Raw genomic sequence first — 15627 nt, 5'->3', positions numbered from 1 at the left:
AGACCTAATTTTGGGCGTTTATCCCAAAATGTATAGGCTTTGTCCACAAAAAGACACCATGACTATTTATCTCAATTGTGTCCTTCAGATGTTTGTTGGAAGGAAGGTAAAGACCATTAAAGCCTGGGAGGGCAAGAGGGAGATGAATGTTACACAGGTGGGAATGTTTGTCACACAGCCTGTCACTAAGCTGTTGGGGAACAATACCATGCATTTGATTGGTGCACCAGAGGACCAACTCCTGTCCTGGAGGCTGTCAGTCAACAACTGATGGGCGTCCATCTGGAATGCACATTCTGTCCAGCCACTCACACTTGACTTTCGAGATGGACCTTCTATGTAAACTCAGCCAAGAAGAAACACCCTCTCACAGTCAACTGTGTTGATTTTCAGCAAACTTAACATGTGTAAATATTTGTATGAACATAAGAAGATTCAACAACTGAGACATAAACTGAAAAGTTCCACAGACATGTGACTAACAGAAATTGAATAATGTGTCCCTGAACAAAGCGGGGTCAAAATCAAAAGTAACAGTCAGTATCTGGTGTGGCCACCAGCTGCATTAAGTACCACAGTGCATCTCCTCCTCATGGACTGCACCAGATTTGCCAGTTCTTGCTGTGAGATGTTACCCCACTCTTCCACCAAGGCACCTGCAAGTTCCCAGACATTTCTGGGGGGAATGGCCCTAGCCCCCACCCTCCGATCCAACAGGTCCCAGACATGCTCAATGGGATTGAGATCCAGGCTCTTTGCTGGCCATGGCAGAACACTGACATTCCTGTCTTGAAGGAAATCACGCACAGAATGAGCAGTATGGCTTGTGGCATTGTCATGCTGGAGGGTCATGTCAGGGTGAGCCTGCAAGAAGGGTACCACATGAGGGAGGAGGATGTCTTCCCTGTAGTGCACAGCATTGAGATTGCCTGCAATGACAACAAGCTCAGTCATATGATGCAGTGCACTTCGCCCCAGACCATGATGGACCCTCCACCTCCAAATCGATCCCGCTCCAGAGTACAAGCCTCGGGGTAATGCTCATTCCTTCTACGATAAACGCAAATCTGACCATCACCCACAAAACCGTGAAGAGCACTTTTTGCCAGTCCTGTCTGGTCCAGCGACGGTGGGTTTGTGCCCATAGGCGACGTTGTTGCCGGTGATGTCTGGTGAGGACCTTCCTTACAACAGGCCTACAAGTCCTCAGTCCAGCCTCTTTCAGCCTATTGCGGACAGTCTGAGCACTGATGGAGGGATCGTGCATTCCTGGTGTAACTCAGTTGTTGCCATCCTGTACCTGTCCCGCAGGTGTGACGTTCGGATGTACAGATCCTGTGCAGGTGTTGTTACACATGGTCTGCCACTGCGAGGACGGTCAGCTGTCCGTCCTGTCTCCCTGTAGTACGGTCTTAGGCCTCTCACAGTACGGACATTGCAATTTATTGCCCTGGCCACATCTGCAGTCCTCATGCCTCCTTGCAGCATGCCTAAGGCACTTTCACACAGATGAGCATGGACCCTGGGCATCTTTCTTTTGGTGTTTTTCCAGAGTCAGTAGAAAGGCCTCTTTAGTGTCCTAGGTTTTCATAACTGTGACCTTAATTGCCTACCGTCTGTAAGCTGTTAGTGCCTTAACGACTTTCACAGGTGCATATTCATTCATTGTTTATGGTTCATTGAACAAACATGGGAAACCGTGTTTAAACCCTTTACAATGAAGATCTGTGAAGTTAATTGGATTTTTACAAATTATCTTTGAAAGACCATCTTTTTTTCTGTTTATTGACATTGAGGCAGGAGACACATGAATGAGTTCTCTATGCTTTTAACAAAGTATTCTAAACCAATGCATTTGCTTTGCCTAGCCCATTTCAGACCACATTATTGAACCACAAAGACAAGGAAAAACATACTACACATTTATATAATAGCAAAAATGTGATTTTATTAGACACTTCAATGTTTAAGCTTTGACATTGGTACAATGGTTTCAGACAGTTTATTTCAATAAATTACTGCACATCACCCCTGCATCCATTCAGGCGTTAACATAATGGGCCGACACTCTGACAACTTATGACTGACCATCTAGAATTCCTGCTCTCTGAAGAATATTCTCATAAGTCAAACAATTTGACCCATTTTTGATAAAGTAAATAGCAAAACAAGTGCTTACAAACAATTAGCCTAGAAAATGGCTAAACATATGCATACATTACAAAATGTCATTCTGTTTAAACTGACATTCACAGTATCTGGTTTTGTCAGCCCAGTTTACCCAGGCCTGTAGACAGGGGGCATTTCTCCTAAGGTTGGAAGGGGGACATTTCACAAGTTTCCCAACAGTCAGCTGTTGATAGAATTTAGAGGTGTTCAGTTTGTACCAGTCAATAATAAAAACAGGTTTTTGTACCATTATCATAATGATGATGATTATTATTATCAGTATTATTGTGTGTGGTGCTCTGACAAAGGCGAAATACTGGCCATTCCCTGTGTGCACACACACACACACACAACAGTGAGACATGATAGCAATCAAACAGTATGACAACGGTCTCAAAATGCCCTCCTGGTAAGAATTCCACATTCCCTTTTACAGCGTGGCAGGTTCATGGTATAGGATAACATACTGGGATGGAAGAGGGGATACCAAATGATTCTAGGAATTGAACCACATTTATAACAAATGTGTATTCAAAGGATCTGGACCTTTAGTTGAACAAATAAAGAATAATGAAAACAAATGGAGCTGAGGCACCGTGGAGGATCTATTCCCTAAACCAAAAGGCAACTGAAGTGCAGCAGCTTGTTGGTAGCAGGTGTTGGAACTAGTTCAGGGAACAGAACACAACATTTTCAAGGAACAGTATCAGAACAAAAGTGTTCTACTGTTCCTGAACAGAACCATTATTATAAAAGCATGGGAATCGGTTAATAAACATTCTTTTACGTTCTGGCAAAAAAAAATGCAACAAAGCAGCTATGCAAAGCCCTCATTTTGTAACTCTGAAACGTATTCCAGTCAGCTGGAAATCTTTACCAGTGTGTGCGCGCGCGTGTTGGCTACCTGCCCCTCCCCTCCGAAGAATAGGCTACTGTAGCCTACAGAAATTACAAGCAAGATTCAGAAATTAGGGAGCAATTTTTTAACTAGAAAATAATGTATTAACTTTTTCAATGTTAGTTAAGGATACTATAGTTAACACGTTGGATTGGATTTATTAACTACAAATAGGAAAGACATGTTTTTATTTTCATTCTGGTGCCGCTCGGCACAGCTTGTTAGCTAGCTAGCTCTGGTCCAACATTAAGCCAACTCTCTGAAGTTCAAAGACATTCAAAGTTCCTCCATAGAATACACTCTTCCGTAGGTTGAATATTTGTGGGCCTAATTCATATAAATGCATGTAATAAACAAGATGCCCAGCGCTTCAAGCCAAGCCTCCTCTGCTCTCTCTCACTACACAAACAAATTCTTATCTCGCGCCTTAACGTCTGTCCAATGAATGTAAAAATAAAAAACTATAGCTTACCCGCTCCATAGCAAGCTGCTCTATCCGCACTAATTGGTGAAGTAATTTAATGTTGGCGTAAAAAAAAAAAGAAAGAATAAATCACATGTTTAAAAGGGAACAGTAAGGAACGATATAAATCAGTATTTTTGGAGGTTCAAACAGCTTCAGAACTACATTTCTTGTTGTAAAAACAAAATAAGAAAAAAAGGTTCTGTACAGAACAAAACAAAGGGAACAAAAATGTGGTTCTAAGCCCTGGTTGGTACAGTGCTTTCAGAAAGTATTCAAAGCCTTTGACTTTTTTCACATTTGGTTGAGTTACAACCTGAATTTAAAATGGATTAAATGTTGATGTTTTGTCACTGATCTACACACAATACCCCATAATGTCAATGTGGAGATATGCTTTTAGACATTTTCACAACTTCATAAAAATAAAAAGTTGAAATGTCTTGAGTCAATAAGTATACAACCCCTTTGTTTTGTCAAGCCTAAATAAGTTCAGGAGTAAACATGTTTTTTAACAAGTCACATAAAGTTGCATAGACTCGTGTGTTTAACATGCTTTTTGAATGACATACCTCATCTCATCCACACATACAATTATCTTTAAGGTCCCTCAGTCAAGCAGTGAATTTCAAACACAGATTGAACCACAAAGACCAGGGAAGTTTTCCAATGCCTCATAAAGAAGGGCACCCATTTGTAGATTGGTAGAAATATCCTACGGTTAAGTTATTAATTACACGTGGGATGGCGTATCAGGCATCGTTCCTAACTCAGTTGATGGAGAGGAAGGAAACCCCTCTGGGATTTCACCAGGAGGACAATGGCGACTTTAAAACAGAGTTTAATGGCTGGGATGGGAGAAAACTGAGGATGGATCAACAACATTGTACTTACTCCACAATACTAACCTAACTGAAAAGGAACCCTGTAAAGAATATTTAATATTCCAAAACATGCATCCTGTTTTCAGTAATACTGCAAGGAATGTGGCAAACCAATTAACTTTTTTGTCCTGAATACAAAGTGTTATGTTTGGGGCAAATCCAATACAACACATTACTGAGCACCACTCTCCATATTTTCAAGCATAGTGGTGACTGCATCATGTTATGGGTATGCTTTTAATTGTTAAGGACTGGGGAGTTTTTCAGGATAAAAAAAAAATGGAATAGAGCTAGGCGCAGGCAAAATTTGAGAGGAAAACCTGGTTCTGTCTGATTTCCACCAAACACTGGGAGATGAATTTACCATTCAGCAGGATAATAACTTAAAACAAAAGGCCAAATTTACATTGGAGTTGTTTACCAAGAAGACAGTCCATGTTCCTGAGAGGCCGAGTTACAGTTTGAAAGTAATTTTCCATAAATCTGCAAACATTTCTAAAAACATGTTTTCACTTTGTCATGGGGTAATTGTGTGTAGATGGGTGAAAATCCATTTTGAATTCAGGCTGTTATAGCAACAAAACGTGGAATAAGTCAAGGGGTATGAATACTTTCTGAAGGCACTGTAGTTAGTACCATGACAGGTGGAAGAGACTTGACATTCCATGGCTATGTCAGAAATGAGTCGCATTTCCTGACTAGGATTTCTTACGTTCCTATTGGTTACATGTACCGAGTCTGTTTCCAGAGGTCATTTATGATGAGTACAAAAGTGCTTAAACATCAAAAACCTAGATTAATATCCCAAACACTTCCTTGTCATAGGTGTTACCATATCACGTACCAAAATAAATACAAATTAAAGCTTCCTTCATAAAATACCAGTAAATATGAGTTATGGTTTAAGGCCATGATGGCAGCATTTGCGTTTGTCAAACAACATTCAAGTGCAATAAAGTGTTCCATGGTATGACAAAGAGTGTACGATAGCTCTCACAAATCTCTGCTATACTACAAGTCCCGTTTGTGGTTTCTTTGATCATGCAATAAGGCACCGCAGTTGAAGCTGGTAAGTAGAGGCTTTTAAAAGAGAGAAAAAAATACCATCACTCCGTTCTTTGTCATGCACAGAATAAATTCAAATACTCTTTGTAAAAGTTATATAATATATATGAAAACTCTTATGTACAGTTAATTGTCCAATGGTATATATCTCTTTCGCTCTCTTTCACACATTACTGTAAAACATTCCCTACATTTGCATGCTTCAAATGCAAGTCACATTTGGAGCTGGGATTGGTTGACACCTCCCAGGGGAAGGTTTTAAGTATGTACAGCTGATACGCTCAAATGGGACGCCACCCACACAAGCTCTGCCTTCAAACCTCTGGATGCCACCCCCCTCCCAGCTCCCACCCTGTTAGTCCAAACAGGGGAGGGGATCAGATCTTGGCCTCTCTGTTTGAGGTAGCAGTTCCCAGTGCAAAGAACAAGTCCACTCAGGGCTAGTGAGTCTATTAGTGTCAGGGTGGGGAGTGCCTGCTAGTCGCTAGCGCTCCTGAGGGGGGTGCTGTCACTCTGGGAGGCTCTGGGAGTGTGTCCGTTGGACAGTAGAGTCTGTCTGAGCTCTGGCTCACGATCCGTGTCCAGTGTGTCTTGGCGTCTTACGGGGGCGAGTTTCACCGGCTTGTGGAAGGCCTCCTCCTGGGATGGGGAGCACACTAGAGTTGTGTGTCCCGTCCTGTTCACTGAGGAACCTGGGAGAGAACAGAGAGAGAGAACAGAGAGAGAGAAGAGAACGCCACGTCAGCCAGTCATTGCACGTACACTTATCAAGACATCTATCTGTACAGAGCTCAAGGCTATGGGTTATGAAATGCATCCATATTGCTACGTTTACATGATGAAGCGTAGATCGACATTCCAACCACCAAAATCCTCCCAGATGGTTCCTTGCCAAAAGGTACAGGATCCCAGGACAAGACCCATCTTGCTCCTCTGTGAGTGTGGCAGCGATGGGAACTCAAGGCTGTTTTTCATTTTTACTTAAGGTGGGAGGTATCCTACCAACTACAGTAGAATACACTCTCAAATATAGGCCGCAGACTATCCATCATGTTCCCTTCATGGTGATTCATCATGGCAGGGTCATCTACACAACTAAGGGCTCCAACAGGTTCTCCAGCATTTCCCATCCTGTCCTCAACAGTGTGGAACAGGAAGCTCGCTCTGGGATCCTGAGTGGCGCAGCGGTCTAAGACACATCTTAGTGCTTGAGGCGTCACTATAGACACGTTGTTTCGAATCCAGGATGTATCACAACCGGCCGTGATTGGAAGTCCCATAAGGCAGCACAGAATTGGCCCAGCGTCGTCTGGGTTTGGCCGATGTTGGCCGTTATTCTAAATAAGAATTTGTTCTTAACCGACGTGCCTAGTTAAAGGATGGTTAAATAAAAATAAATGTTAAAAAAATACCTTTTCTGTTGTGGTGGTTTCTCTGTGATGTAAATTCAGGTGGCGAGGAATCCCTTCTGACTCCGTTGGGGGTCCCGTTGGAGAGGGGTCCCGTATCCACCCCTAGGGGTACAGGTACACTGTAGTCCATGTGGTGGGGGTGTTGTTGGTACTCCAGGCCTACAGGTCCCAGCCCCTGGGTGAGATAGTCGAAGTCTGTCTTGGAGTAGCTGTTACCGTTCTCCATACACTCTGTACACACTACAGCCCCATTGTAACCTACACCAGCAAATAAAGAAAACATCATTATTAAGGCGCTTACACTTTCCCACAATTCCATGAATTTAGAGTAGACGTAAAGCAAACATTCCCTGATGTTAGATAAAAAATGACTGAGCGGTCCAGCAGTTCAGTCATGGAGGAGAATTGGAGGTTCATATGGAAACCAAGCTGAAGACTACCTGTGTTGTCTATGTGTCCGTTGAGCGGAGGTCCGATGCTAGCCTCCACGCGGATACACACGTCCTGGCGCTCCGAGAGGGTCCCCTGGGAGGACAGGTAGCTGGGGACGTCCGGGGGCACGATTGTCTCATCTGGGAGGGGAGGGGAGAAGAGGGGACAGATAACATTAGCACCAAAACAAACTACAGTCAACAACAGAAAATGGATGGTGAACAACCATTTCCTGTGATAACTATAACTATATGAGAGCCCTCTCACCGGTGTTGGTTACGCTGCACTCGTCGCTCTTCTTGCGCGTCTGGTAGATGATGCACACCCACACCAGCGAGGTCACCACGATGCTGGTCACCACAGCGATGACGATGATGCCCATAGTGACGGTGCTGTGGCCGGACGGGGCGACGCAGCCGGTCTGGCGGACACTCAGCTGGCTGTGGCCGCGCTCTGTGCCCAGCGTGTTCGACATTACGCACGTGTACCTGCCAGCGTCCTCTAGGGCGGCGCTGCCGATCACCAACAGCTGGTTGCCGGGGGTGAAGTGGTGTCGGTCGGAGGAGCGGAGGGGCTCGTCGTTCCTCAGCCAGGTGATTTTGGGTGGGGGGCTGCCCAGGGCCTTACACTGCAGGGCTACAGTCTCCCCCACCACCACACTATGGTCCTCCAGCTCTTGGGCCAGGTGGGGCGTCTCTGTCGACGGGAGGGAAAGGTCAAAGTCTAATAATCCCACTAGCGCAGACATGTCATTCCCAACGCTACTTATTACTTTAAACAACATTTTGACAACTGGTGATAGTCAATCACATTTTGTTCAAGTTGATGCATTAATGTACACTACTGGAATAGAGCTGAACCCTGTGTTTCCCAGATAACTTCTCAGCAGCGTTAACACTGAACAGTGTGTCTTATAGGGGATTCTTGTGTAGTGACGTCGGGGACAACCGTAGCATTTTAACTAATTAGAAACTTCAGCTAACCACAAGCGTTTTGCAACTCCATAGCATGTCAGTTAACCTTTGGTTAAGGTTAGGAAAAGGGTTAGGGGAAAGGTTAACTACGCAAAACATCCTAACCGCTACGTCAATTCTCCTAAATGCTACATTAAATATCCTAACTGCTACGTCAATTCTCCTAAATGCTACATTAATTATTTTAACCGCTGCGTTAATTCTCCTAAATGCTACATTATTCTAACCGCTGCGTTAATTCTCACAAATGCTAATGACGCAAAACAAGCAGTTTGGGCTGTCAATGACCGTGAGCATATGGTGTACATAATTCTAACGAGCGTTTTGTGGAGGCGCGTCCAAAATTGAAAGATAAACGCAAAACTTTTGTCAATCACCTATCAATTATCACGTTGGAATCAATTGCGCGAGGTTAAATGTCCTGTTAAAACTAACAACTCAAAAACCACACGGAACCTGGGAATAATGTGTAAATCACTGCTTAGGGGACATTTTGTTGAAAACAGTTAGCTACATTATGTCAATTAGCCTATCAGAAGCTTCTAAATCATTTTCTGGAATTTTCCAAGCTGTTTAAAAGGAACAGTCAATTTAGTGTATGTACACTTCTGACCCACTGGAATTGTGATACAGTGAAATAATCTGTCTAAACAATTGTTGGAAAATGACTTCATGCACAAAGTAGATGTCCTAACCGACTTGTCAAAACTGGTTGAAAAACGAGTTTCAATGACTCCAACCTAAGTGTATGTAAACTACCGACTTCAACTGCGCACGCACACACACACACATGCACACACACGCACACACACGCACACACCAAAAGTACTGTTGGTCCCATGTTTCATGAGCTGAAATAAATGATCCCAGAAATGTTACACATGCACAAACAGCATCTCAATTTGTGCACAAATTTGTTTACATCCCTGTTAGTGAACATTTCTCTCATGACAATATAATCCATCCACTTGACAGTTGTGGCATATCAAGAAGCTGACAGTATAACCATTACACAGGTGCACCTTGTGCTGGGGACAATAAAGGGCCACTCCAAAATGTACAGTGTTTTCACACAACACAATGCCACGGATGTATCAGGTTTTGAAGGAGTGCGCAATTGGCATGCTGACTGCAGGAATGTCCACCAGAGTGGTTGCCAGAGAATTGAATGTTCACTCTACCATAAGCTGCCTCCAACGTCGTTTTATAGAATTTGGCAGTACGTCCAACCGGCCTTACAGCCGCAGACCACGTGTAACCACGCCAGCCCAGGACCTCCATATCCGGCTTCTTCACCTTCGGGATGTTTCAAGACCAGCCACCCACACAGCTGATGAGTATTTCTGTCTGTAATAAAATAATTCTGATTGGCTGGGCCTTGCTCCCCAGTGGGTGGGCCTGGCTCCCAAGTAAGTGGGCCTATGCCCTCCCCACCCATGGTGTCGGAGGGGATGGCTCCCGTTTTACGGGCTCCGAACCAACTGTGCTATTTTGTGTGTTTCTTTGCTTTGTTTGTAACTTACTTTGCACATAATGTTGCTGCTACTGACTCTTATGACCGAAAATAGCCTCTGGATATCAGAACAGCAATTACCTCGAACGGGACAAAGATTTTTTATTTAATGAGTCCGACGCGAACCATATACTGTTTGTACCGGGACCAGGTCCAAATCCCAGTCATTCACGTGAAAAAAAGACGCAGGTACAGGGGACGGAGATCGGGGTGCCAAGTGAGAATTTGTCAGCGAGTGGTTAATGCAGCTCTTACCATCCTTTCTATTGGCCAACGTGCAATAACTGGAGAATAAACTGGATGAGCTTCATTCAAAACGCAGACAAATCTGACTATAACTCTACCCTCCTGATTCCTGCTTACAATCAAAAACTAAAGCATGAACTACCAGTGACTCGTCCAATACGGAAGTGGTCAGATGTCGCGGATGATACGCTACAGGACTGTTTTGCTAGCACATAATGGAATATGTTCCGGGATTCATCCAATGGCATTGAGGAGTATACCACCTCAGTCATCAATAAGTGCATCGACGACGTCGCCCACAGAGTAACCGTACGTACATATCCCAACCAGAAACCATGGATTACAGGCAACATCCGCGTCGAGCTAAAAGCTAGAGCTGCCACTTTCAAGGAGTGGGAGACTAATCCGGATGCTTCTACGAAATCCCGCTATGCCCTCAGACAAACCATCAAAACAGGCAAAGCGTCAATAAAGGATTAAGATGGACTCCTACTACACTGGCTCTGACACTCATCGGATGTGGCAGGGCTTGAAAAATATTACAGACAAAGGGAAACCCAGCCACGAGCTGTCCAGTGATGCAAGCCTACCAGACAAGCTAAATGCCTGTTATGCTCGCGTCGAGGCAAGCAACATTGACGCATGCATGAGAGCACCAGCTGTTCCAGACAACTGTTTGATGTGAACAAGACCTTTAAACAGGTCAACATTCAAAGGCAGTGGGGCCAGACGGATTACCAGGAAGCGTACTCAGGGCATGCACAGACCAACTAGCAAGTGTCTTCACTGAAATTTCCAACCTCTCCCTGACAGTCTATAGTACCTTCCTGTTTCAAGCAGACCACCATAGTCCCTGTGCCCAACAAAGCGAAGGTAAACTGCCGAAATGACTACTGCCCTGGAGCATTCAGGTCTGTAGACATGAAGTGTTTTGAAAGGCTGGTCATGGTCACATCAACATCATAATCCTGGAAACCCTAGACCCACTCCAATTTGCATACCGCCCCAACAGATCCACAATCTCAAATCGCACTCCACACTGCCCTCTCTCCCCTGGACAAAAGGAACACCTATGTGAGAATGCTGTTCATTGACTACAGCTCAGCGTTCAACACCATAGTGCCCACAAAGCTCGTCACTAAGCTAAGGACCTTGGGACTAAACACCTCCCTCTGCAATTGGATCCTGGACTTCCTAACGGGCCAGGTTGTAAGGGTAGCCAACAACACATCTACCACACTGATTCTCAACACCGGGGCCCCTCTGGGGTGTGTGCTTAATCCGCTCCTGTACTCCCTGTTCACCCATGACCGCATGGCCAACCAAACTCCAACACCATCATTAAGTTTGCTGACGACACAACGGTGGTAGGCCTGATCACCGACAACGATGATACAGCCTGTAGGGAGGTCAGAGACCTGGCAGTGTGGTGCCAGGACAACAACCTCTCCCTCAATGTGATCAAGACTAAGGAGATGATTGTGGACTAAAGGAAAAGGAGGTCTGAACACCGCCCCATTCACATCGACCTGGCTGTAGTGGAGCGGGTCGAGAGTTTCAAATTCCTGTCCACATCAACAACAAACTATCATGGTCCAAACACAAGACATTTGTGAAGAGGACAAAACACCTTTTTCCCCCAAGGAGACAGAAAAGATTTGGCATGGGTCCCCAGATCCTCAAAAAGTTCCACAGCTGCACCAATGAGAGCATCCTGACCGGTTGCAAATGGTCAGATTCCGAGCAGAAGGCACTACAGAGGGTATTGCATAAAGTCCAGCACATCCCTGGGGCCTAGGACCTATATACTAGGCGGTGTCAGAGGAAGGCCCAAAACATTGTCAAAGACTCCAGTCATCCAAGTCATAGACTGTTCTCTCTGCTACCGCATGGCAAGCGATACCGGGGCGCCAAGTCTAGGTCCAAAAGGCTCCTTAACAGCTTCTACCCCAAAGCCATAAAACTGCTGTACATTTTTTTGTTAAATGGCAACGTGGACTATTTGCATTGATCCCCCCCACCACCACCCCTTTACACTGCAGCTACTTGCTGTTTATTATATATGCATAGTCATTTTAATAACACTACCTACATGTATAATTTACCTCAATTAACTTGAGTAACCTGTACATTGACTCGGTACCGGAACCCCCTGTATATAGCCTCATTAGTTATTTTATAGTGTTACTTTTGATTCTATTTTTTACTTTATTTTGTAATTTTTTTTTATTGAACTGCATTGTTGGTTAAGGGATTGTAAGTAAGCGTTGTATTTGGTGCATGTGACAAATAAAATGTTATTTGATGTTGGGTTTATATTTTTGATCAGTATATCTTAATTTAGGATGATAGTAAATAAAAATAAAAGATTCCTCACTAGTTTAACTATTTAGAGATTTTAAAAAAGGCTCCTAAGCACAATTGAACCAGGCTCTCTACAGCGTCCATAGGTCTGTGCAGCAGGCTGAACGTTTGACGCCCCTACTCTTAGACAGAACACTTTCCCTCTTAGCAGGAAACAAAATGATTAAGAGATCTCACTTCCTCCTCTCCCACCCTCCTTCCCCCTCTGTCCCCTCCCCACCTCTCCAGACAACGCCTCAGCTCTGAGCTTTCCTCATACATGACTAAACACTACAAAGCAACTCCTGCGGGCTATTGCTCGCTCATATCCTGTGAGGTGTTCTGCACTACGACAGTACGACATACAGTGGTGTAGACCAAGCCCTTACACATCCACAGTACTTGACAATGTGATCTCAACTAGCCTCAGTCCTCACACTTCCAATAGAAGCCCCTCCAGGAGAACTGAGGCATCCACCCTGAGAGAAGGGTAACAAACACTCCTCTGTGAAGTACCCCTATCCCACCCTCCCCCATCTGACCTCTACCCTGACCTCTGACTCAGAGTAAGGCCACAGCTGCCAGAAGCCATTCATTCTTTGACCAAGGTTGACCAGTTCACAACTGGCTTTAGACCAGTTTACAAGTGTTAATTTTTAGTCGGAAGTAGTATCTATATTATGGTCACCTGAACCATGAATCCTCAAACACTGTAAAGGGGTGTGGGCAATTTTGTCAGTAGGTGTAGGGCATGGCCAGCAGTCAAGTCCTACCCAGCACGATGAGAGAGGCGTTGGCAGACACAGTGCCCGCTGTGTTCTTGGCGGTGCAGCTGTACACGCCCATGTCCTCCAGCTTGACATCCATGATGAAGAACACGTCATCGTCAGGCATCACGTGCATCCGCCGCTCGCGTGCCGCCGGGAAGTCCGTGCCTCCGTCCTTTTGCCAGGCGATCTCAGGGGTGGGGTGGCCCTCGGCCGCACACTCCAGCTTGGCAGTGGTGCCCGTACGGATGGTGTTGTCTCGAGGGGTCTTCACAAACGTAGGCATGACTGTGTGGGAATGGAGATGAGACACTTGGTTGGCCACAACAGAGAGAAATCTGAGGTTAACACAACAGCTACAAAACAGTCCCTCCCATTTTGCAATGGTGTAGAGAAAGTATGGCAGTTTAAAAAAAAGGACATTTCATGCAATTCTACACATTTTGTAATGACTTATGCCATGTTCATATGATATCTGTGAGATTGACTAACAAAATTAATGAGCACTGAATGTGTGCCCAGTTAAGTGATGATTAGGTCTACTACAAGGTTTAGATAGCTGGACTACCTTACTTAGCAATCCCAACAAATATTAGCTGACATATTAGCTGACATGCGCTAATTGAGTGAATAACAAGTGGAAAACTGCAATACTATATTTTGAAATGGCACCTTGTGTCTACTTCTCAACAGTAAACTGAGAGCATTTTTATTTGCATGTTTGGGGATCGGGGGCGCCCTAGCAGCCTCAGGGCCCTACGCACAGTAGTCTGCGTATAGAGAGAGGCAGCTCTGCGATCATTGCATAGAAGTTCAATTGGGTTGGGGAGATGGCTTGGGAGAGGGTTTCATTTGGGTGGGCAGGTCAGCCAGGAAACCAAACTCCAGACTGACAGCAAACAATCAGTCAGCATCGGTTAGCCTAACTGACAGGGCTTGTAATATATGGGCACTGTCAGCACCACAACAAGCCTAAATCAATTTGTTAGAAATTCCACCCTGAGAAACTCACACAGAGAGATGCAGAAGGACAGAGAGAGTGAGACTTTGTTCAAGCTAAGAATTACCACTAATCTCATTCTGCCCTGTTATGGAGTTTAATTGTGCAAAATATCTACAAAATCAGCACATTACAGAGAGGAAATTATCCAAACACACACAAACAAACCGGGGCTGTCCCAGAAAACAAGAAAAATACAAACTTGGTCGCCCGAGAGTCGCTGTTCTTTCGACAAAACGATTGGTCAAAATGTTTAAACTTATTTTTCCATATACAGGGCGTTCAGAAAGTATTCAGACCCCTTGACTTGTTCCACATTTTGTTACGTTACAGACTTATTCTAAAATTGATTAAATGTTTCTCATCAATCTATACACAGTACCCCGTAATGACGAGGCAAAAACAGGTTTAGAATATTTTGCAAATTTATTAAAAAGAAAAACAGAAATACATTATTTACTTAAGCATTCAGATCATTTGCATTAATACTAAAACTGAGCTCAGATCCTGTTTCCATTTATCATCCTTGAGATGTGTCTACAACTTGACTAGAATCCACTTGTGGAAAAGTCAATTGATTGGACATGATTTGGAAAGGCACACACCTGTCTATAAGTTCCCACAGTTGACAGTGCATGTCAGAGAAAAACCAAGCCAATTTTCCAATTTTCCGTAGAGCTCCAAGACTCTTCCTAGAGCTGGCTGCCTGGCCAAACTGAGCAATCGGGGGAGAAGGACCTTGGTCAGGGAGGTGACCAAAAACCCGATGGTCACTGACAGAATTCCTCTGTGGAGATGGGAGAACCTTGCAGAAGGACAACTATCTCTGCAGCACTCCACCAATCAGGCCTTTATGGTAGAGTGGCCAGAAAGAAGCCACTCCTCAGTAAAAGGCAAATGACAGCCCGCTTGGAGTTGCAAAAAGGCACCTAAAGACTCTGACCATGAGAAAAAAATATTCTATGGTCTGATGAAACCGAGATTGAAATCTTTAGCCTGAATGCGTCACGTCTGGAAGAAACCTGGCACCATTCCTACGATGAAGCAATGTGGTGGGAGCCTCATGTTGTGGGGATGTTTTTCAGTGGCAGGGACTGGAAGACTAGACAGGATCGAGGGAAAGATGAAAGGAGCAAAGTACAGAAAGATCCTTGATGCTCCAGAGCGCTCAGATCTCAGACTTGGGCGAAGGTTCAACAGGACAACGACCCTAAGCACATGGCCAAAACAACGCAGGAGTGGCTTCGGGACAAGTCTCTGGCCCAGCCAGAGCCCGGACTTGAAGTTGATCAAACATCTCTGGAGAGACCTGAAAATAGCTGCCGTGACGCTTCCCAGCCAACCTGACAGAGCTTGAGAGGATCTGCAGAGAAGAAGAAACTCCCCAAATACAGGTGTGCCAAGTTTGTAGCGTCATATCCAGGAAGACTTGAGGCTGTAATCGCTGCCAACGGTGCTTCA

The 15627-nt window shown here is 44.6% G+C and overlaps 1 protein-coding gene across 1 annotated transcript in view; it reads right to left on the bottom strand.

Annotated features, from left to right (window-relative positions):
• Nucleotides 1–3977: 3977 nt before the first annotated feature.
• The window catches only part of LOC118400163 (leucine-rich repeats and immunoglobulin-like domains protein 1), a 52048-nt gene continuing 40398 nt past the window's right edge, over nt 3978–15627 (bottom strand). The window contains exons 14-18 of the mRNA XM_052473354.1: nt 13173–13454; nt 7591–8019; nt 7332–7463; nt 6892–7149; nt 3978–6171 (exon numbers count right to left, since the gene is read on the bottom strand). Of these exons, the coding sequence (XP_052329314.1) occupies nt 5957–6171; nt 6892–7149; nt 7332–7463; nt 7591–8019; nt 13173–13454 (1316 nt within the window). The 3' untranslated portion in view covers nt 3978–5956. The remainder of the gene's footprint in view (nt 6172–6891; nt 7150–7331; nt 7464–7590; nt 8020–13172; nt 13455–15627) is intronic.

This window comes from Oncorhynchus keta, chromosome 21, assembly GCF_023373465.1.
Source record: "Oncorhynchus keta strain PuntledgeMale-10-30-2019 chromosome 21, Oket_V2, whole genome shotgun sequence".
Lineage (NCBI taxonomy): Eukaryota > Metazoa > Chordata > Actinopteri > Salmoniformes > Salmonidae > Oncorhynchus > Oncorhynchus keta.
This window is presented reverse-complemented; position numbering and strand designations above follow the sequence as displayed.